This window comes from Talpa occidentalis, unplaced genomic scaffold (assembly GCF_014898055.3).
Source record: "Talpa occidentalis isolate TD23 unplaced genomic scaffold, MPIMG_talOcc4v2.1 talOcc4.6, whole genome shotgun sequence".
In the NCBI taxonomy this organism is placed as follows: Eukaryota; Metazoa; Chordata; class Mammalia; order Eulipotyphla; family Talpidae; genus Talpa; species Talpa occidentalis.
This window is the reverse complement of record NW_023604972.1, coordinates 39761690-39787104: the sequence shown is the minus strand read 5'-3', so window position 1 is coordinate 39787104 and position 25415 is coordinate 39761690. Positions and strand designations below refer to the sequence as shown.

The following is a 25415-nucleotide window of genomic DNA, read 5'->3' as shown; positions in this document are numbered from 1 at the left end:
CTTTTAGTTTGATGTAATTCCTTCTTTCACATTTGCTTTGTTTTCCTTGACTTTGTAGACAAATCCCCCAAAACATCTCTGAAGTCACGTCCTTGAGAGTTTTGTCCACTTTTCCTAAAACAACAGAATTTGAATCAGCTATTACAAAATGATTTTTCGCCATTTGTGACAATTTGGATGGAACTAAGCAGGATAATCCTAATCCTAAGTAAAATGATTCAGGAGAAAGACAAGTGCAGATGGTTTCATTTATAAGTGTAACATACAGAAATGAAATGAAGGATAACACAAAACAAAGCCAATAACAAACTCTTGCCATCTGACTGCAAAACTGAAACAACAAGAAAGGGAGTATGGAGGGAAGTGAAACTGGAAGGTAGGGAGTCCAATGGAACATATTATATCAACAGTATTGTTTGGTCTATGGTGGAGGGAATGGTGTGAAAACATCATTTGAAGATGCTTGAATCAATAGCCCCTAAACGAATTCAATGTTGTAAACCAACTTCAAATCAATGAATGTAATTGGTAGGAACAAAATGTGTAATTACATACAGATCAATTTTAAATACTATTGAGAGTCTAGAAATCAGTCTTATGATCAATGGATTCTTTTTTTTTTTTTGACAAGAGTACAAAGCAATTCATTAGGAAAAGCATTGTCTTTGCAAGAAATGGTGCTCGGAGACAACTGGATATCCACAGGCAAGAACAATTTTGAACACTGCTGTTCAACCATAACCCAAAATTAACTAAAAAATGGATAAAGTACGTAACTGTATCAGCTGAAATGATATAGTTCCCTTAAGAAAGTTTTAGCAACGCTAGTGACATTGAGAGGCAAAGCTTTCTTACAAATGACAATAAAACACATCAAGAAAGTAAAGAAAACCCACAAATAGAAATCATTAAAGAACTTCTTTTTTTAAAGATTATATTTATTTATTTATTTATACAAGAACCGGGGTACAGGCCAGATATGCAGGAGGGTAGAGGATTCACCAGAGACAGGGCAGGGAACAGAACAGGCAGGCTGACGAAATACACTGTTGAGGGGAGCAAGCGGGTGAGACAGGAGGGGTCTGCTGCACCATGTGGGACCTTCGCGGCAGGGCGGGATGGAACCACCACTGCAGAGGCTGTGGGCAGCATCACAGTGTGGTGCTCAACCGCCTGGGCCACCAGGGCATGCCCCGTTAAGGAACTTCTATCTAGGACAAATAAAGAAGTATTACAACTTAGTAATAAAAACTACAAGGTAATTTAAATAAATAAATGGTTATATCATTATAAATATTTCATTTATAATAACTTTACCCTACAATGCCTCTCCTCTTAACAAGTATTTATGGATAACTAAATTTCAATGTGAAAGCAACACTTAAGAAGCACCAAAAAAAGCTAGTACTCTCTGAAATTCCATGACAGACATTTATTTATTTATTTGTTTTTGTTTATTTTTAGGTAACATTGAGATGCAACATTGTATATGATCCAGGCTAATAGGTTTTCTTGTCAAAAGAACATATATTGCATGATTCCATTTAATGTTTTTGGGTTTTTTTTAGATTATTTATTTTTATACAAGAACCTGGGTACAGGCCAGATGCACAGGAGGGTGAGAGGATTCACCGGACAGAGAGCAGGAATAGAACAGGCAGACTGAAGACATACACTGCTGAGGGGAGCAGCGGGCGACACAGGAGGGGTCTGCCTCGCCACGTGGGACCCTCAAGGCAGGCCGGGATCCAAAACACACTGCAGAGGCTGCGACTGCTTCACAGTGTGGCGCTCAACGCCTGCGCCACCAGGGAGGCCCTGCGTGATACCATTTAAGAAATTGTTCAGATGACACAAATCTATAGAGACAAAACCACATGATTCTTGGCTAGAAAGGAGAGACACAGAAATTAGGCAGTTCCAGACAAAGCATAAAGGCTTCTTTTTGGAATGATAAAATTCTCTGAATTTAATATCATGGAAGCTGCAAAATTCTCTGCATATACTACAAAGGACTGAATTCTACATTTTAAATCAGCAAATAAGTGGTATTAGAATTAAATATTAAGAAAGCTTTTATAAAACCAAACAAAAACAATCTCTTAAACGATTCCAGGTCAATTGGAATTGGTTGCGCAAGAGTTTTCTCTTTATTTCTTCTGGCAGCAGAAGGCAGACAGTCATCACTCCCTTTCCATTGTTCTTGATACGCTTCTAAAATATACTGTGTATTTTAGGTGACTTACACTTATAAGGTCATTAACTAAAGAAATTGGACCCATTTGTCTACGAACAATGTCATGTGCTTTTGCTTTCTTCACATGTCACACCAATAGCCTGATTGTTAACTTATGTTGTCTTTGAGGTGTGGCAGCTATAGTTTAACTTTCTGGTTGATTTCTCCAGCATATAAATGTGAGCAACGCCAGAAAGGAGAAAACAATATTAAAAGGAGCTTCACATTTCACCAGGATGTCTATGAAATGGACTTCAGCTCTCCTGCTGCTTCAACTGGCTTGTTACTTTAGCTCTGGGAGTTGTGGAAAGGTGCTGGTGTGGCCCACCGAATACAGCCATTGGATAAATATAAAAACAATCCTGGATGAACTTGTTGAGAGAGTTCACAAAGTGGTTGTTCTGACATCTTCAGCTTCCATGCTTATTGATCCCAACCAACCATCTGCCATTAAATTTGAGATTTATCCTACATATATCTCTAAAAATGATTTTGAAAGTATTTTCAAGACTATGGTGGATGACTGGACATATGTTGTGCCTAAAGACTCCTTTTGGCCATGGTTTGCAAAAGTACAAAATATCCTTTGGAGATATTATGATGTTATTCAACAGTTTTGTGCAGATGTAGTCAAGAACAAGAAACTAATGAAAAAACTCCAAGAATCAAGATTTGATCTCATTCTTGCAGATGCTGTGGGACCCTGTGGTGAGCTACTCTCAGAGCTGCTTAAAGTACCTTTTGTGTACACTCTACGCTTCACACCAGGATATGAATTTGAAAAGCATGTTGGAAAACTTCCAATCCCACCTTCCTATGCACCTGTTGTTTTGTCAGAATTAAGTGATCAAATGACATTCATGGAAAGGGTAAAAAATATGATATATGAGCTCTACTTTGACTTTTGGTTCCAAGGAATAAATTACAGGCAGTGGAATGAGTTTTACAATGAAATACTGGGTAAGTCATGTTTTTAGTTGGTAGAGTTATGTCTTACCTTCCAGTATAGTGGAAGGTAATGTTTTATAATTATATAGTCAAAGGAATTTGTCCATTATGAGTGAAGTGATGATTGCTAATAGGAATGATCACTCAATCTCAAAACTATCATGGAAAAGTTTATATTACAGGATAAATTGGAACCCTGTGTTCCATGATTATTGTAAGACACCTAAGGGATTCAAGAAACTCAAACTAAATACTGAGTATTTCTTGCCATATCATATCCAGTCTTGCTTATCTCTTTGAAACCTTGCTTTTTTTAAACAGAATTTTTAAGTCCACAACAATATTGATTGCACATTTTGCATATAATCTCTGCATACATTGATGAGTAGTTCCCCATTATCAACATTTCAAGAGAAGTGGTTCACTTTTACAGCTGATAATCCTATACACCACATCATTTAAACTTCACCTTCCTCTGTAATGGTGTTGTACATACTATGGATTGACAACTTCTAATAATATGTATTGACCTTTATTATAAAATACAAAGTAGTTTCACTACTAATAAAAATCCTCTATGTTGTACCTTTTTATCCTACATATTTATGAAATACACTATTATTCATCATAGAGAAAGACATTACAAATTTTATTAACTAATCAAAACAGACAGTAGATGTTACATATTTCTGGCAAGCATTCCATGGAGCATTGAAGAGACTGTTTCTTCTGATTTTTTTCTCAGTCTATTTATATGAAAAATCAGCTCTTTTCCCATATATTCTGGAGAACTGTTTTTAACAATAAAGAGATAGTGGCACTATCAAAAACTCAGACCTATAATTTGAATTTTTGCAATTACTACACATTCTAGGCGCTTACAAATCATCCCATCGAAAGCTTAAAACCTGGCTGTGAAATGGAGATAGAAGTTTCCAGCCTTTTTTGAGAACTGTGCTTCTCATCAAAGAGACAGTGAACAAAATTAAGATCACCACTTATTTTTCCATCCATCTTAAAAATTTCCAGTTTTGATTTGCTATTATCATTAATTCTTTGAAAAATGTTATTAAAATACTAACATGAGCCAAATACAGCAGTAAGTACAAAAAATCAAAATGAACAGCTTAATAGGGAAAACTGATTCAAGGGAACTGGTTTCTAACTGTAGAAACTCAACTTACAACGAAAAGTGCTTCCATTTGTTAATCGATGGAGCTCAAATAATAAAGTACATTTTACCTCTGCTACATATGCAGCTTTACAAATTAAACAACTGCAAGCTTAATTCCATGTTTATTTAGGTTGAGTAATCATTTGTGCTCATGAATGTGCTAATGTAATAGGAGAGATAAAAGTGTTGACATACAAATTGTTGTTCCAACAACAAAATCCATTTATCCAGAAACAAAAATCCCAAAAAGAGTGCACCAAAAATGGTCCTGATATATCAACATATACACCTTGACAGTGTATTTGAGAAATGCATAAAAAGGTTCATAACTCTCTGTATGTCTTTGGAAGGACCTCCACTCAGTCCTGCCAGAGGGTGAAACAACCTGAATTCCTTTGGGAGAAGTAAGGCTCCTGTGATTTTCTGTACTTGCTGGGACACATTAGGGGCACAGTCTTTCTAGGCCCTTGACCATTTTATTGACCTTATATAAGTTTGTTAAATAGAATACATATAAAATAACAGTGTTCATTTATTTTGCACAAAAGTATCTTAAGCTTATATGTAATCTATACATATTTACATAGGCATAACAAGTACATTTTTATATATTAAATTTTTATCATATATAGCTTTAGTATACTACACACATGGTACACAATTTTACGTCTTTGTCTACACCATTCCAAGCCCCTTTCAGAAACTTACCAGGTATTTAAATTAAAATATACTCATTTCCTTTACCTTTGTTTATTTCACCCTTCCAGGGAGACCCACTACATTAGCTGAGACCATGGGGAAAGCTGAAATGTGGCTCATTAAACCTACTGGGATTTTGAGTTTTCTTGCCCATTCTTACCAAATTTTGAGTTTGTTGGAGGACTCCACTGCAAACCTGCCAAACCCCTGCCTAAGGTAACCTAGTACACTTTGTTTTACTTTTTCTTGCTTGAAGCTCTTCACTAATATTTGATATTACAAGGAACATCACTCCTGAAAAAGAAAAATTTCCATCCCAACAATATTTGCAGCCAACCCTATTTGTTTCCCGCTGTCACTGTAGCAACTGCTCATTTGATATTCGAGAGTTTGACATCTTAGAGCACCTACTAAACAGGTCTTTCTTGCCACACCACAAGTCTGTACAAAATCTTGTCCAAGACTTACAGAACGTTGGCTGACAAAATAAGCACAGAGAAAATGCACACTGCATATATAAGAAAGACCATCAATTCTGCATTTTTGTTCAACACTGGATAATTTCTACCATCTAGTATCTGAAAACTGCCCTTAGTATAAAAATGAAAAAGAAATATGTTAGCGTAAAGATGATATTCCTTATGAAGGAAAACAAAGGCTAATACATTGTAAATTGATATCATTTCAGGCAAAATTTAAAAACAAACATCCTTTCCGAAATAGTTTTATGAACTTTTGGACATCCTGTTGCTTTCCAATGGGTAGCAACATAAAATGATGATCATATTCAAGGCTTATACTCTCACCAAATTGAAATACAAATATTAACTATGTAAAGAATCTTTCATAAACTCTAGCGCCTGATGTATAATTTCTATAACAAAATTTCATTTTTTCAACTTTATTGTGGTATAAAGGATATGTAAAACTGTAGGACTTTTAAAGTATAAACCATAATTATCTAGCTTACATATATATTGTAAGAGGTTTCCCTTTGCGTTAATTAACACATTCATCACTTCACAAATGTGAATGTGTGTGTGTGTGTGTGTGTGTGTGTATCCACTCCAGCCCATTCATGAATGCTGATTAAAGAACATCTGTAATTTCAAGTTTTATTTTGTTAAACTTACTCTTACTTGATATTTACGTAGGAATATATGTTACCTCCTCCTTCAAATTGAGACCTCCTTAAGCTTACAAATGTGTCATTCATGGTTTGTTTGCTTGTTTGTTTGTTTGTTTTTGCAAAATTCAGTAAGGATTCTTCCACATAGGAGACACTCAATTAGCTGTCCTTTTTTAATAAAGGTGTGTTCTTTTTTTGTTTGAGTTAGTTATGTTTAGGACATCAATCCCTTGTCTGATATATAGTTTACAAATAGCTTGAATATAATAATGATTTTCTTTTTCATTTTGCCATGTAGCAGATTTAGATCAATATAGTCCATTTGTTAATATTCTTTTTTGATTCCTTTGTTATAGGAGACAAATCCACAAAGATCACTGAGGTCAATGTCAAAGAGATTATAATTTGTTTATTTTCAATGTATCTGATGGTTTCATTTCTTATATATTTACTATTTTGAATGAAATTTTGTATATGGCTTAAGATATTGGCATGGATTCATTCTTCTGCATATTGCTGTCCAGTTTCCCACACTATTTGTTATTTCCTTTCTCCCTTCCTCTTTTTTTATTTATTTTTATATCATTTTTCATTTTTGCACAATATATGCATTTTCAGCTTGGTTAAACCCACATACAATTCCATCCTCCTTATTTTGACACTAATCTCTCTTCACCCCCTCCCCACCATATTATGTCTCTGGTTTATAGTTGCTTGTTGATTTGGATTTTTACTTTATTATAATTAGGCTTTTTCCTGGTCCCTTATTTAGGTTTTCTAAATTCCTGCTATGAGTGAGATGATCTGGTATTTTTCTTTTTCTTTCTGACTTATTTCTCTGAGCATGATCCCTTCCAGCTCCATCCATGTTGCTGCAAATTGCATGAGTTTGTCTTTTTTGATTGCTGAGTTATAGTCCATTGCATATATTCCATTGCATATATTCCATTGCATATTCCACACTTGATCCAGTCATCAATTTTGGGCATTTGGGTTGTTTCCAGATCTTAGCCATTGCGAATAGTGCTGCTATAAACATAGGGGTGCAGGTGCCCTTTTCCTCAACCTACTAAAGATGGAACTTCCATATGATCCAGCAATTCCACTCATAGGTATTTACCCAATGGACACAGAAACTTTCTACCTTGCTCTTGATTCCTTTGTTATGTATTAATTGCCCATACATCTGAGTTTATTTCAGGAATCTCTATTGTTTCTGTTGATTTGAGTGCCTCTTACTCAATTATCATTCAATTATCATTCAGTTCTCCTGAATCCACTGATATAATTATTCTTGATTTGTTGTATAGTTTGATATTATAAAACGTGGCACCTTCATTTTTGTTCTGTTTTCTCAGGTGTTTTAGGCAAATGTGGTTTTTCATGGACCAAAAACATGGGTATTTTTTTTTCTATTTCTGTGAAAATCATCATTGAGAGCTTAATAGTGATTGTATTAAACTACCTGTTCCTTTGGTAAAATATAGTCATTTGAACAATGCTGATTTTTCCCATGCACAAGCACAGATATCTTTCCATTTGTTTGTGTCTCCCCTATTTTAAGTGGATAACAGCACAAGAGTTTGAAAGCATTCTAAACTCCATGTTTTTACTCTCCTTTATAGACCTGTTAAGTTTCTGCTGCCGCAGTATTTTCTGTGCCTCAAAATTTCAGTCATTATTTCTTTGAATAAACTTTCTTCTTTTTACTCTCCTACTGGGAGCCACATTATGCATGTTTGCCTGAATGACAGTGTTTCACATGTTCCCAAGACTTTTTTCACTCTGTCTCACTCCTTTTTTTATATATAATCTGATTGTATGGCACTCACGGTATTGTCTTAGAATTTCTTGATCCTTTTGCACTTTCTCTAGTTGGATTTCGAACCATTTTGAAATTCTCATAGCTATTATGTCTTAATTCTTTGACTTCTGTTGGGTCTTATGTGCTATTTTCTAAGTCTTTTGAAATTCTCCTGTAGCTCATGCATTGTTTTTATGAACAGGATAGCACTATATGACCATTATTTTGACAAATTATATCCAGTAAGTCAATTAAGTCCACTTTATTAATATCTGCCCAGAGTTTGGTCATTTTTTAAAAAGTACTTCTCAGTTGCTTCATTTTCTGTGACTTTTCATTTTGGTTTTTAGACATTAGATAATATAGCCAAGTCTTGAAATCTGACACAGGGGTCTCCTATAGGAGATGAAGATTTCCAGACTTGTGTACAAGTTCCTTCCAAGGATAGCTTTATAGTTAGATGTATGCTGTTTGTTGGGAGGATGCAGCTGGTGTCAGCTGGCTTACCTGAAGGATTTCAGTCAGGAGGATTTCAGTCAGCTCCTGCATGTTTGTCCAATTAGAACCTCACCTTGAGCCACAGCTTTTACTATATGCAAATAGGCCCTTTTCAGGAAAGGACTTGGTGTTGGACAATCCTTTCTGTTCCCTGAGATATGAGCCTTAGATAGTGAGCTGTGGTTGTCCGGGCCAGCCGGGCAGATCAATGGGGTACCCGGGGGAGGAAGCAGGGGCTTGGTATGGGACAGGGGTATGCAAGGAGTGGAGACAAAGCCAGGATCATCACCAGTCTCATTTATTCAGGAATGTGTACAATGTTATATAGGGTTCAGAGGAGGAGGTCTCTCGTTATCTCTAGCAAGGAGAGACCACCAATGCAAACAAGCCACAGTAGCAAGCAGGGGGAAAGGTTCAGTCGTCACAATAGGAAACTTGAAACCTTCCCTGGAGCTAACATTCAGTACCTGCTTCAGGCAAGAACCCGGATGTTCAGGTCTGGGCCTCAGGTCTGGGCCCCAACATGTGGTAAGTTGAATCCACTGAGAACTGACTTTTTTGTTTACCAAGGTATTATGATCAAAATAATCATTAATAGTAGTTATTGTTTTAAGTTGCAAAAAAATTACTTGAACCCTTCAGAATGATGTGAAATTTTCTGATTATTACATAAAGAAAGATTGCTCAAAAATTACTTGCTTTCATTAATTATTAGATACTCTCATAATAACTGTATTTCCTTTATGAGAAAAAAGACATTTAGCAGATTGTATCATGGTTCTTAAAATGTGTATAATCTTTTACTTCATAATATATACAAGTGAAACTACATAAGAAAAAAGTAATGAAGATACAGAAACAAAAATGCAAAAACAATAAATGATGGTAAAAGAAAGATGGATCTATACTATTTAAAGAACTATGGAATCATTAAATGACTGATATGCACATGAAATCTAATAAGACAATTTTCCTTTTGGATGGAAAGAAATATACTTTGGGATTATAATTTTCTGAATATATATTATATATGAATATTTAGTTATGCAAATAGAACAAAACACTGGAATGAAAACTTGAACATTTGCAATGAGGTTATTTCTGGGTAGAATATTGGTATTTTCTTTCTGTTTCTTTTTTTCATGCTTTTCCAAATGTTCTTAAAATGAGCATGAGTTATTTTCACAAGGATATCACAGTATGATCAGTTCATGTCAATGTTAATCTGTATATGGAGCTTGTATTACATAACACTGTAGGGACAATCTACCACAGCATGACTTTAAGAATGCAATTTGGGGCCCCCCTGGTGGCGAAGGTGGTTGAACTCAGTGCTCAGTGCTGTGAATCTGTCCTCAGCCTCTACAATGCTGGTTCGATCCCACCAGCCTCAGAGAAACACATATGACAAGCAGACCTCTTCTGTCTCGCCCGCTGCTCCCCTCAGCAGTGTATTTCGTCAGTCTTCCTGTTCTGTTCCCTCTCTACCTCTGGTGAATCCTCTCACACTCCCACGCATCTGGCCTGTACCCTGGTTCTTGTATAAATAAATAAACATAAATCTTTAAAAAAAAAAGAAAAGAAATTATTGTGGTGCAGCATTGGGGAAAATATGACAAAATTTATGGTAAAGATTAAAGGGATATAGGACAGAAAGACATATACAGTCATGCATATAATTAACATTCTTATTGCTCATATAGGGAAATAAAATATCAAAAATCCGGGCCTCCCCAGGTGGCGCATGCGGATGAGCGCCGCACTGTGAAGCTGTCAGCAACCTCTGCAGAGCTGGTTCATTCCCCGGCCGCCTGCAAGGGTCCCATAAAAAAAAAATCAAAAAGCCAAATAAACTAATTCCTTAGGAAATGAATTTAGAATAAATACAAGTGATTAGTTGACTGATAATAATAAGGAATTAAAGAGTTAATACCTTGATGTATGTCTTCTTTCCAGAATCTACATTAGCAATTCTAATGGTGTGAATGAAGAGCCTGGGTCTATATTGTCTAACAGCTTCTACACTGCTGTGCCCTTCCCTCATAAATTACTCATACTAGTAACAAAAAGTGAGAGTTCCTCCAAACTGAAAATACAATTACCATATGTCCCAGCAATGCCACTTTTTCATATATATCAATGCCACTTTTGGTATACTTAATTCAAAGCAAGATCTCAATGAGGTTGCTGCGCATCCATCCTCATAGTAACTCTATTCACAGCAGTCAGTGGAAACAACCCAAGTATACAAAGTCCTGAGTCAACAAACATAATGCTGTTCACACACAAGATTCTATGAACTTTGAGCATACAATGCTGAGTGAAATGGGCCATTTAAAATATGACAATTACTTAAATGATTCCAATTATATGAACTCTAGAGGAAGCAAATCCATAGAAAAAGAGTACAGTGATGGTTACCAGTGGCTGGTAAAGGGTCAAAGGGAGATCTATTATGTAATGCCTAGAGAATTTCAGTTTTGCAAGAGGAAAAATGTCTGCAGATTGTACAACCATGGGAAGATACTTACACCACTAAACTAAAATCTTAGATATTATCAAAAAGTAAATGTTATGTTATTTATACTTTGCCACTTTTTGTAAAAGGCACTGTTCTAGTAAGGATTGCTGAGCAATCCTTCTAGTACGGTTGCTGTGCTGTTGCTCTTTTGTGATGCAGCAAATTTTTCCTTCACAAGAAATGGAAGAGTTTGCACAGAGCTCTGGAGAAAATGGTATTGTGGTGTTTACTCTGGGCTCAATGGTCAGTAACATGCCAGAAGAAAGAGCGAATGCAATTGCATCGGCCCTGGCCCAGATTCCACAAAAGGTTAGATAAAGTATCTTAATATTGGACAACTAAATGTGACCATTAACTCTGCAGTGGATGTGGATTTATGCATGAATGGTAAATTATGAAGATAACTCTGCTTTCTTGCTGACATAAGCTCAAACCAAAATATACATGGCAGGTGTTAACACAGTAAGAAGTATGTTTCATGTGGCATTACTGTTAGGGTTGAAATTAAATGTAGGTAAGAGGCACAGAGTGAAGATTTGCTATTATAATGGTATTGTGTGAAGATATTGGAAACAGAAATTCTACACTGTCATTTGTTACTTTTGCAAGAATTCTGAGTGCAGGGTACATAACCGATGTTATCAGAAAGGATTAAATTTTAACTGCAACCTGAAGCAGAAAAGCAATAAAGTTTGAAGGCATCATGCAATTTGGGCTTCTCAGTAATTCAGGCATCTTTCCCCTAAAACTTTTGGAACTAGCCTGTTTGGGGTACTGGTCATGGCACTATTCAGATGAACAATGGCCAGGCTTCACAAGCTATTTCCACATATACTCTAGCCAGACACAGTGACTAAGAATATGAAGAAGAGGATATTATAAGGTGAACCCTACATCACCTGGGCAGGAAAAATGGTACCTCTACTCGTGAGACATACAAGTAATTTCCTTTCCATTTTATAATTTCCTTTCCTTTATATTTTATAGAACACACCTCATTCTCTGTGTCTTTGTGGAGTATTGTTAGTTTTCTACTGGAACAACTTCTACTTAGCGCCTGAGCTAAATTTTTGCCAGAATCAGAAGTTGCTTTAAAAATGCATAGCAAAACTATGTAAAACACTTGTAAAGTATAATGCAAGTTAAGAGTTTGGCTGGGGAATTCCAAAATCAGAATCACTGTTAATAGCGGTGGAAATCCTGAGTTATAGGTCTCATGTTAATCAATGTTGTTGATGCCATGTAGTCCTCACTGATATATTAACAACCAGTAAAAAAAAATTTAATACATCACAATTTTGGTTTATTTCACCATCTCTGCTGTTATTTAATATAGCCAGCAGGCTCCTCTTTTCTCCATTTAAGAATTTCCAAACTGAAAGCAGAAATAACACTCTAGGTTAGAGTGAAATATTACCTCTTGAAATTTTTCTTGTTATCGGTACCAAAAATAAGTTACTGTATTTTCTACCAGAGAAAATTTGTAATACACGGAATTATTTAGTTCTCTGAATAAGTAGAGTGCATAAATTGGCCACTCACCTCCACCAACACTCCCCCTTCCTTTTGTACCCCTGCCTTCCTCCCTCTCCTCATTGCCACTGGAAACCAGGATGTTTTTCACCTGGATTATCTGCTGCCTAGTTCTCCCACCTTATTTCTACTTTTTCCTTTCCATACCAGTATTCAGTGAAAATGAAAAACAATAGTACCTTTTGCATATAAAAAGATGTAAAGTGCCATAAAATAACTTATGGAACAAGTAGACATAAGTAAACTTCATTCTGTGACACACAGAAGAAAGAAATACTGAAATGCCACACTGGAAGATGACAATTATATAATAAATAGATAAAAACAAGTAAGTGTGACGATTGTAGCAATGTCCTGCTCTTTCTGCCCTAAAATTATACTGACTAAATATCTCTAAAATACTTGAATTGATCCAATATAGACAAATATTTGTCTAATACAGACACCACAATGTGTGAAACATCATGATTGTATCCATTCTTGAATGAATATTAATGCCAATGTGGTCTATCTATTATTCCAGTTTTAATAGTATACTCATATTTAATGCTTCTTCTCCTATTGCATACCTTGAGAAATGCACCTAACTAGATAATTCCTTAACTTCTGCAGAATTCAATCATGCTCTAATGTTGTAATCTGACTATTGAAGTAAGATATTTTCTTTACCTTAACAGGTTCTATGGAGATTTGATGGCAAGAGGCCAGATACCTTAGGGGCAAATACGCGACTATATAAGTGGATCCCTCAGAATGACCTTCTTGGTAAGACTCTGAAAGCAAGCACTGAAATAAGGGTAACTACAACCAGAGTGCTATTTCACATGGAAAGAAATATATGGAACATTGTTATTGCATAATATAAATATAAAATTTAAGTGCTTTATTTTTATATTGCAGTCTTATATGGAAAAAAATAAGACCTAACGGTTGGAAATTTATGATAAACATATTCATTTCTTTTTTTTTTTTAAAGATTTATTTATTTATACAAGCACTGGGTACAGTCAGAAGCGCGGTAGGGTGAGAGAATTCACGGAGCCAGAGCGGGGAACAGAACAGGCAGACTGACCAAGAAATACACTGCGGAGCAACAGGCTAGGCAGGAGAGGTCTGTCGCACCATGTGGGACCCTAGCCCGCCCAGCGGCTGGGGATCAAATCCCCTTCCCAGCCCAGCACTCAACCACTGCGCCACCAGGGGAGGTCAAACATATTCATTTCTTATGGCCAGAATCAAAGTATCTTTATTTCAAGTGTGATTTTCATAGAAAATTTTATAAAAACTATGTGGATTATTCATTTTTTTGCTCATTTTAGTAATTTGTCAGCTGTTTACACGTCATACTATTTGCAGGATCGATTCTCACACCTGCATATGTGCACATGCTTCACTCACCTCCACCAACACTCCCCCTTCCTTTTCTACCCCTGCCTTCCTCCCTCCCCTCATTGCCACTGGAAACCAGGATGTTTTTCACCTGGATTATCTGCTGCCTAGTTCTCCCACCTTATTTCTACTTTTTCCTTTCCATACCAGTATTCAGTGAAAATGAAAAACAATAGTACCTCTTCTATTACCAGTGACTCTAAAGGAAATCAGATTTTAAAAATTCTCTAATTTTTATGGGAAAATAACCATAGAATTAAAATATCTCATTGTCATCTTTTCTTCTGATGACTCCAGTGTCACCAGAGTCAAACTTCCTGCAAACTTGATGTCTGCATATTTGAACTAGTGATTTCACTCTTTGTTTTCATGGACTATGTCCTAATATGTCATCTTTAGTTCTTTATTTCTCACAGGCTATTTTTTTAATCCACGTTGTTCTTGTGAATGTGTTCAATGCCAAATTTGTTCACCCACAAATCATCAACATTGCTAATTTACTTCTCTGAAAGGTAAAAATGCTTCTTGCTCTGAGATCTGAAAACCTTCATGAATTTTATATGTAATGTGTTATCTACACTATCATGAAACTTTCAGTGCCATATATTACCATAATCTCACTTTATCTCTCAGACTTGTAGTTAATAATATTCTGAAATCTGTGCTCAATTTTAGGTCATCCTAAAACCAAAGCCTTCATTACCCATGGTGGAACCAATGGCATCTATGAGGCGATCTACCATGGTGTCCCGATGGTGGGCATTCCCCTGTTTGCAGATCAACCTGACAATATTGCTCATATGATGGCAAAGGGGGCAGCTGTCAGAGTGGACTTTGACAAACTGTCAAGCACAGACTTGCTCAATGCTTTGAAGAAAGTCATTAACAACCCTTTGTGAGTATCACAATTTTTTAATGGACAGTATTTGTACATAGGTTCTTTTGTCACCTATAAATACGAGTTTCACATTTTTATGTAATAATTAGGAAACTATCAGTATGATATTACCACCAGAGATCAAATATTTTTCAAGTAGACATTTAGTTTTTTAAATGTATTTTTTGTTGTGCTTTAAGCAATCTTGTTTATTTTTTCACAATATAGGATTTCTTCCCTCAGGGGTGACCACTATTGTTTTCCCACCGCTTACAATCCTCTACCATGCTGTGCTCTCTTCCCCACCTTTTCTCTACTCTATGCCTCTCCCTCCATCTCCCTGCCTGAGCAGAGGCACAATTAATACAGCCTGCTACGGGAACAAAACACACAGACCAATAGAACAGATTTGCATGACCAGAAATAAACTCACATATATATGCAAGTGAATCTAGGACAAAAGAGTCAAAACTATACCCCAGAACAAGGAAATCCTCTTCAATAAGTGGTGTTGGGGAAACTGGACAACTACATGCAAGATAATACAAGATGTTGCCAAAGTATTGAACATGTAGAGGCACATAGTCCAAACACCATATCTGAATTTAATTCTAAACACGATAGGAAACAGTTGGAAATTTTGAGCAGGGGTGTGTCCTCACTGCACATTTATTTCAAAGCCATTCTGATGGCATTATGGGAAATATCAATAGAGGGAGAAAAGAGAGCAACACAGGGAATCAGTGAAGAGTCATTTCACACATGATAATTCTAGAAATGCTTAATAAGGATCAATCTAAAAGTTTGTTTCGACATATTTGTGTATGTTTTTCTTGGTAAAAAGATTTAATTATGCCTCCTTATATGATATTTTCCCTTTTGGAAATAGTTCTCATTCTGAATATTCTAATTTTAAAGTGAAGCTCTTCTGTGAAGACCCAATAAAACAAATACTTCATTGCAATGACATTTATTTTGACTCATATGTATGGATTTCAAAAACTTTTAAGAAATGATATCTTAGGCAAATTAGCTTCTTTCCAATATCTATAAATTTATGTTTCTCTCTAGGTATAAGGAAAATGTTATCAAATTATCAAGGATACAGCATGATCAGCCAATGAAGTCTCTGGATAGAGCGGCCTTCTGGATTGAGTTTGTCATGCGTAATAAGGGAGCCAAGCACCTGCGGCCAGCCTCCCATGACCTCACCTGGGTCCAGTACCACTCCTTGGATGTGTCGGGTTCCTGCTGGCCTGTGTGGCAACTGCTATGTATGTTATCACAAAATGTTGTCTGTTTTGTTACCAGAAGTTTGTCAAAACCAGAAAGGACAAAAGGGAATAGTTGCTTCTCAGTTGGTATGTCTCACACAGGGTGCTCTAGTTTATTCCTGCAAGGAATTGAGGGATAAGTGTCCCTTTTTCTTGTTATGTTTGATTTTTTCTTCTAATTTTATGTCTCAGACCAAAATTGTTTTTGAGAGATTTATTACCCAATTGAGAGTTAGAGATAAGTCATTCCAAAGAGAAAATAGCTGGAGAAGACTAAAGAAATATAAAAATGCATGAGTTACATTATACAAAAATGAAAAATGATGTAAAATATAGAAAATAAAATTATTGAAAAGATAAACTCATGCCATTCGCAGCAACATGGATGGAGCTGAAGGGATTATACTCAGTGAAATAAGTCAGAAGGAAAAAGATGAATATCGGTTGGTTTCACTTACAGGAGGATCATAGGGGAACCAAATAAGGGACCAGGAAAAAAATAAAAATAAATGAATAAAGTTAACAGGCAACTATAAGTCAGAGACATTCTGTAGGAGAGGGAAAGGGATCAAAACAGGGGAGGAAAGAGCACAAAGGACTATGGTGATGGTGCACGCCTGAATTAGTGGTGGGAATTCTATAGGGACTACACCTGAGAGGAGAAAGATTACAAGGCACAAAAATGAACAATGATGTAAAATATATATAAATAAATAATTTTAAAAAAATAAATATTTTTTAAATATATGTGTGATGTGATGGTGGGAGACTTAGTAGGGACCACACATGAGCGGAGATATCAAATATTGTACAAAAATAAAAAAGCAAAATAAGAAAATAAAAAAGGTTAATTAAAATAAACACTCATTTTGCTATATCCTCACGTGGTAGAAGGGACAAATGAAATCTCTGAAGTCTTTTTCTGTAAGGGCAATAATCCCATTCACAAGGACTCCAGTCCATAACCTATCACCTAGCAGAGGACCCACCTCTAATACCATCATATTAGGAACAAGGTTTCAGCCATCTGTGCTCTGGAGTGATATAAATGTGCAGTAAAGGCAAATACTGTACTATACAATTAGAATAGTTTAGTTATAAAATGAGCGCTTAAATAGATACTTTTATAGGCTCCATTAAAAGTATTCTTACATTTAACAAATAATTCATAAAAAAAACAAAACTTTGTACCTCAAAAGGATACTATCACAAAATAGAAAATATTTCAGTCTTATCTAATATCTATAATATATAAAGCACTATTACAGCTTAATAATAAAGACAAATAAGTTAATTTAAATAAATTAATAAAAGCTTATTGCCATTATTTCATGTGGAATAATCCTATCTTACATTTTTATAAACATTTATCGAGGCCTATATTCCAATGTGAAAGCAACTATCTAAGAAGAATCAAATAAAATAAAATAAAAACACTCGATGGAGCAACATGGCGGCGAGGAGACACTGCGAGTAAGATCTCCCATTAAAAAAAGTTAATAGGGAGGAAAAGCGGCAGGTCCCAGTGAGAACTGCGACACGGAAGATAAACGGGTGACTCCAGCAAACTACCCGAAGAAGAAAGTGGCCATAAAAGAGGACGAGAAGGGAGGGAAGCGCAGAACCCTGCTCCCCTCCCCCGCCCACAGAGGCGGCACTCTCCGACTGGCAGAGAGGAGGAAACAACAAACCAAAACAACCCACAAGAACAGACGCAGCAAGCTGGACCGTGAGTGGAAAGGAACTATTGCAGCCACCACACCCCGTGAACGGGAGCTGAGGCGAACCCTGCAGGATCCGCCGCGGCGGTGAGTGAAAGGCTCCGGGCGCCATTAGAGAAGAACAAAGACCCCGGGAGACGCGCACACAGCCCGGGCTGCCGGTAAGCTGGCGCGGGAAAGCGGCACTCTCGGCGCGCTTGAAAAGCAAGTGCAGACCTGTATCGCGGCTGCCCAGGTCCCCGCGCCTGCGACCTAGGCTTGCGGGGAGACGACCTAGGCTTGCGGGGAGACGCGCGGAGGTCCTCACTGAGGTGAAGGTCCCTCCCTGAGTGAGCAGGAACCAGGCGCCCAGGCACGGGAGCCGGGTGCAAATGGCGCCATTCCTGCGCCACTGAACTGGGCTACAGCCCGCGTCCTGGAACTGAGGGCTTTGAACTGAGACCCGGGGCACGAAAATTCAGGGCGTGGGTTCTCCACGATGGTGGGGCACAAGGCAGACACAGCACCCCAAAGCTGTTGAGGTGTACCCTACCATTCCCGCTCTGTTCCCTGTCCCACGGGGTGGGGGGGGCGAAAAACAGCCCCCCAAGGACAATAGGAGAGATCTCTGGCGCCACCTAGTGACCAAGAAAAAAAAAAGTCACTAACACCCCATAGAACAGGATTTCTTAAGACTGCTTGAAAAGGGCAGAAGGCTTCTGCAGTGGCCAGCCGGGAAGTTATTCCACGCCAGGCCCCTTCCGACCAACAGTCTGAGCCCACAGAGGGAGCAGGCACCCACGTCCGGGGCAGACCGGGGGAGCAGAAGAGTGTGCCTGAAACCGGAGGCGCAGGGACTGCATCCCGCTTCGCCATTTGAGAACAGGGACATTTCTTCAGTAAAAACTGCCTAAAACCAGCAGAAAGCTCCCCCAGAAGGCAGAGATGGCTCCTGGAAGAGCCAGAGGGGAGCGGAGAAGTTCACCCAAGATGCCAGTCATTCCGAGCATCACAGTGTCCCAACACATACGACAAATTAGAAAACAGACAGTAGGGAGTAGAAGAACCACACGCAACCTAACAACTCCTCAGGAAAGAAGCACACCACAAAAAGAAAACCACTCCCCAGATTGCAACGACAGCAACTTGGAAGAACTTCTGAGCCTTCCAGAAAGAGAATTTAAAATTGCCATGATTAAAAAAGTGATAGATCAGAAGAAGGAAATTGAGTCCCTAAAGAGGGAAAACAATGGTCAGAAGAATGAAATTGAGTCCCTAAAGAGGGAAGTAAAAGAAATGCAGGAGATCAAAGAATTAATGGAGGAACTAAAGAACTCCGGGAAAAGCAAGGAAAGCAGAATAGAAGAAATGGAAGAACGAATAAGTTCTCTTGAAGACACAGAAATAAAAAGAACCAAAACAGAAAAGGAAAGAGAAGTACGAAGGAAAAAGAATGAAGAAAGACTTCGAGAACTATCTGACTCCATGAGGAAAGGAAATATAAGAGTTATAGGAATTCCAGAAGGAGAGGAGAGAGATGTAGGAACAGAGAAAATATTCCAGGAGATAATTGAAGAGAACTTCCCAAATGCGAAGAAGGAGCTGAAAATTGATATACAAGAAGCAAGAAGAACACCAAACTTCCACGACGAAAGGAAAAACACAGCAAGACACATAATAGTAAAGCTCCCAAGAATCCAGGACAAGGAAAAAATAATGAAGCTGACAAGAGGGAAGAAACAGATAACATTCAAACGAAAACCAATCAGGCTGACATCAGACTTCTCTGAAGAAACACTACGGGCAAGGAGAGAGTGGAGGGACATAGTCAACAGACTCCAAGAAAACAGATGCCAACCAAGAATACTCTATCCCGCAAAGCTCTCCTTCCTCTTTGAAGAAAGAATATGGACTTTCCCAGACAAACAGAAACTCCGGAATTTCATTACGAATAAACCCCCACTCCAAAAAATACTACAAGGAATCCTAAAGCCAGAACCTCAGAGGGACGAATAACAACGAAAGAAGACCAAAAAAAAAAAAAAAAGTTATTAAAAGAATAAATAAAATCAAAGGAAAGACAAACATAATGGCAAATACAGATGCTAACATATCAATATTAACTCTAAATGTAAATGGACTAAACTCTTCAATAAAAAGACACAGAGTTGCAGCCTGGATTAAGAAACAAAACCCAACCTTTTGCTGTCTCCAGGAAACACATTTAGCTACAAAGGATAAAAATAGGCTCAAAGTCAAAGGATGGAAAACAATCCTACAAGCAAATGGGCCAAAAAAGAAAGCAGGAACAGCTATACTTATATCAGATAAAACAGACTTCAAACTCAAAAAAATAAAAAGAGACCCCAATGGTCACTACATTATGATTAAGGGGACAATACTTCAAGAAGAAATAACACTCATGAACATATACTCACCAAACGAAAGAGCACCAAAATATATCAGACAACTGTTGTCCTCTCTGAAAACAGACATCAGAGAAAACACATACGTAGTGGGAGACTTCAACACACCACTATCAACAATGGATAGATCAACAAGACAAAAAATAAGTAAAGAAACTAAAGCTCTAAATAAGGACCTAGAGCATTTGGGCTTAACAGACATCTATAGAACACTAAACCCAAAAAAAACGGAGTACACATTTTTCTCAAGCGCACACGGATCATTCTCCAGGATCGATCACATACTGGGGCACAAGACAAACATCAACAGATACACCAAGATTGAAATCATACCAACCATCTTTTCTGACCACGAAGGCATCAAACTAGAAATAAATCATAAAAAGAAGGCAAGGAACTATCCTACCTCATGGAGATTAAAAGCCACACTACTGGAAGACCACTGGACTAATGAGGAGATCAAAGAAGAAATTAAAAAATTCTTTGAATTGAATGACAAGGAGGACACCAATATCCTAAATGTATGGGATGCAGCAAAAGCAGTAATAAGAGGAAAATATATAGCAATAGAAGCTCACATCAAAAAACAAGAAAGAACTCAAAGAAACAACCTAATCTCGAAGCTCAAAGATCTAGAAAAAGAACAACAAAAAAACCCCAAATCCAGTAGAAGAAAAGAAATAATAAAAACCAAAGCAGAAATAAATGAAATTGAAACTAAAAAAACAATCCAAAAGATCAATGAAACCAAGAGCTGGTTCTTTGAAAAAATCAATAAAATAGACAAACCCCTAGCCAGGCTCACAAAGGAAAAAAGGGAGAAAGCACAAATACACAGGATCATAAATGAAAGAGGAGAAATCACAACGGACACAGCAGAAATCAAAAGAATAATCAGTAACTACTATGAACAGTTATATGGAAACAAGTTCAACAATCTAGAGGAGATGGACAAATTCCTACAACTCTACAATCACCCAAAGCTAGATAAAGAAGAAATAGAACACCTAAACAGACCAATTACAAGCAGCGAAATTGAAATGGTAATCAAAAACCTCCCCAAAAACAAAAGCCCAGGACCTGATGGATTTACAAATGAATTCTACCAAACATTCAGAGACGAATTAGTGCCTATCCTTCACAAACTCTTCCAAAAAATTGAGAAGGAAGGGACAATACCAAACACGTTCTATGAAGCCAATATTACACTAATACCAAAACCGAATAAGGACAACACAAAAAAGGAAAACTATAGGCCAATCTCCCTAATGAACACTGATGCAAAAATACTCAATAAAATTTTAGCTATCAGAATCCAACAATGCATCCATAAGATAATTCACCACGACCAAGTTGGATTCATTCCAGGGGCACAAGGATGGTTTAACATCCGAAAATCAATCAACGTTATCCAACACATCAACAAAAAGAAATATAAAAACCATATGATAATATCAATAGATGCTGAGAAAGCTTTCGACAAAGTGCAACACCCATTCATGATAAAAGCCCTTGAAATTCTTGGGATACAAAGAACATACCTCAACATCATAAAGGCCATCTATGACAAGCCAACAGCCAGTATCATTCTCAATGGTGAAAAGCTGAAAGCAATTCCATTAAGATCTGGAACAAGACAAGGATGTCCACTCTCACCACTGCTTTTCAATATAATACTGGAAGTCCTAGCCAGGGCAATAAGACAAGAGAAAGACATCCAAGGAATCCAAATAGGAAAAGAAGAAGTCAAACTATCACTATTTGCAGATGATATGATAATATACATAGAGAACCCCAAAATCTCCACAGAAAAACTAATTCAACTCATCAGTCAGTTCAGTAAAGTGACAGGATACAAAATCAACACGCAAAAGTCAGTAGCCTTCCTATACACAAACAATAAATCTGAAGAAGAAGAAATCAAAAAAACCACCCCTTTTATTATTGAAACAAAAAAAATCAAATATTTGGGAATAAATCTAACAAAAGAGGTAAAGGACCTATACAAAGAAAACTATAAAACACTGTTAAAAGAAATAGAAGAAGACACAAAGAAATGGAAAGACATCCCCTGCTCATGGATTGGAAGAATAAACATTATTAAAATGGCCATCCTACCAAAAGCAATATACAGATTCAATGCTATTCCAATCAAAATCTCAATGGCATTCTTCAAAGAAATAGAACAATTATTGATGAAATTCATATGGAATCACCAAAAACCCCGAATAGCCAAAGCTCTACTGAAAAAAAAAGAAGGAAATGGAGGCATCACACTCCCAGACTTCAAACTATACTACAAAGCCATAATCATCAAAACTGCATGGTATTGGAACAAGAACAGACATACAGACCAATGGAATCGAATAGAAAATCCAGAAATAAACCCACAGATTTATGGTCAACTAATCTTTGACAAAGGAGCAAAGACTATGCATTGGAGCAAAGAAAGTTTGTTCAATAAATGGTGCTGGGAAAACTGGGTCGCTACATGCAAAAGAATGAAGCTTGACCACTACCTCACACCATACACAAAAATCAACTCAAAATGGATTAAAGAACTAGACATAAGACCTGAAACCATAAAATACATAGAAGGAAATATAGGCGAAACACTACGGGATTTGCACATCAAAGACATCTTTACAGACACATCACCCAAAGCAGTGATAGTGAAGAGAAAGATAAACAGCTGGGACTACATCAAATTAAAGAGCTTCTGCACAGCAAAAGAGACAATAACAAAAACAAAGAGAAACCCCACCAAGTGGGAGAACATTTTTGCACCCAACACTAATGATAAAGGACTGATCACAAAAATCTGCAAAGAGCTGATGAGACTCAGCAACAACAAAGAAAATAACCCAGTCAAAAAATGGGCAGAAGAGCTAAAAAGAAACTTCTCTGAAGAGGAAATGCAAATGGCCAACAGACATATGAAAAAATGTTCAACATCACTTGCAATCAGGGAAATGCAAATCAAAACTACCATGAGATACCATCTCACACCAGTGAGAATGGCACATATTAAAAAAACTAGCAACAACAAATGTTGGCGAGGATGTGGAGAAAAAGGAACTCTTCTGCACTGTTGGTGGGAGTGCAAACTGGTCCAACCACTATGCAGAGCTGTGTGGAGATTTCTGGACCTACTAAACATAGAGCTTCCATATGATCCAGCAATTCCACTCCTAGGTATTTACCCAAAGGACACAGAAACATCAATTCCAAAGAGCACCTGCACTCCTATGTTTATAGCAGCACTGTTTACAATAGCTAAGCTTTGGAAACAACCCAAATGCCCAAAAGTAGATGACTGGATCAAGAAGATGTGGTACATATATACCATGGAATATTACTCAGCATTCAAAAAAGATAAACACATGCAATTTGCAGCAACATGGATGGCGCTGGAAGGGATCATGCTCAGCGAAATAAGCCAAAAAGAAAAAGAAAAATACCGGATGGTCTCACTCATAGCAGGAATCTAGAAAACTTAAATAAGGGACCAGGAAAATGAATATAAGAAAGTGAAAATCAAAATCAACAAAAAACTATGAACCAGAGACACTTTTTGGGGGGTGGGGGGCGGGAGGGGAAGGATTGGGGTCAGAATGGGGCGTTTGCAATTGTATGGGGGAATATAAAAATAAAATTTAAGATTAAAAAAAAAAAAAAAAAAAAAAATATAAGATGCTATTCAGCACTATTTACAATAGCTAAGCTTTGGAAACAGCCCAAATGCCCAAAAATAGATGACTGGATCAAGAAGATGTGGTACATATATACCATGGAATATTACTCAGCATTCAAAAAAGATAAACACATGCAATTTGCAGCAACATGGATGGCGCTGGAAAGGATCATGCTCAGCGAAATAAGCCAAAAAGAAAAAGAAAAATACCGGATGGTCTCACTCATAGCAGGAATCTAGAAAACTTAAATAAGGGATCAGGAAAATGAATAACTATAAGAAAGTGAAAATCAAAATCAACAAAAAACTATGAACCAGAGACACTTTTTGGGGGGGGGGTGGGAGGGGAGGGATTGGGGTCAGAATGGGGCATGGGCAGTTGTATGGGGGAATATAAAAATAAAATTTATTATAAAAAAAAAATAAAATAAAAAATAAAAACACTCATTTGAATTCCATCACACCTATTTTTGTTATTCATTTATTTATTTGTTCATTCATTCACTGTTCATTACTCATTCATTCGTGTGTTGCAACACTGCATACCATCTAAGCCAATAGGTTTGCATGTCAAAAGAACATATATTTCATGATTCCCTTACAGAAATTGTTCAGATAAGGAAAATCTATAGAGAATAAAACTAGCTGTATTCTTGGATAGAACGTGGGTAAAAGAGAATTTAGGAAGATCCAGCAAAAGTGTAAAGGTTTCTGTTGATGAAGGTAAAATGCTCTGAATTTGATATCATGGAAGGTGCAAATTTCTATGAATATACTATAAAAACTGAATTCTACATTTTAAATGCAGCAAGAAAATAGAATGTGAATTAAATATTAAGAAAACCCTTATTAAAAACAAACAATATCTTATTCCAAGTAATTTGCACTCAGCTGCACAAGAGTTTTCTTTTTATTCTTCTACCAGCAGATGGCAAACTGGACCTTTTCGCCCTTTCCACTGTTCTTGACATTCTTCCAATTCTATAATTTTGTAAATAATTATTAATTCTTTAATTAATTCTTCTATATACGAATCTATCATTAATTCTTACCTGGCGATAACACTACTAATATTCAAAAAGATACTGAACCTATTTGTATACAAACAAGGTCATATATACTTTTTTTTTTAAATAATAAATTTTATTTTTATATTCCCCATACAATTGCAGCCCCCCCATTCTGACCCCAATCCCTCCCCTCCCGCCCTCACCCCCAAAAAGTGTCACTGGTTCATAGTTTTTTGTTGATTTTGATTTTCACTTTCTTATAGTTATTCATTTTCCTGGTCCCTTATTTAAGTTTTCTAGATTCCTGCTATGAGTGAGAGCATCCGGTATTTTTCTTTTTATTTTTGGCTTATTTCGCTGAGCATGATCCCTTCCAGCACCATCCATGTTGCTGCAAATTGCATGTGTTTATCTTTTTTGAATGCTGAGTAATATTCCATGGTATATATGTACCACATCTTCTTGATCCAGTCATCTATTTTTGGGCATTTGGGCTGTTTCCA

General features: G+C 36.9%; 1 protein-coding gene across 1 annotated transcript; it reads left to right on the top strand.

Moving 5' to 3' along the window:
• Nucleotides 1–2472: 2472 nt before the first annotated feature.
• LOC119260523 (UDP-glucuronosyltransferase 2B4-like) lies at nucleotides 2473–16155 on the top strand. The gene is given in 9 exon segments (XM_037529474.1): nucleotides 2473–3196; nucleotides 5126–5179; nucleotides 5182–5273; nucleotide 8817; nucleotides 11188–11318; nucleotides 13220–13307; nucleotides 14607–14826; nucleotides 15880–16046; nucleotides 16049–16155. Coding segments are annotated over 9 exon segments (1584 nt in total).
• Nucleotides 16156–25415: the final 9260 nt, after the last annotated feature.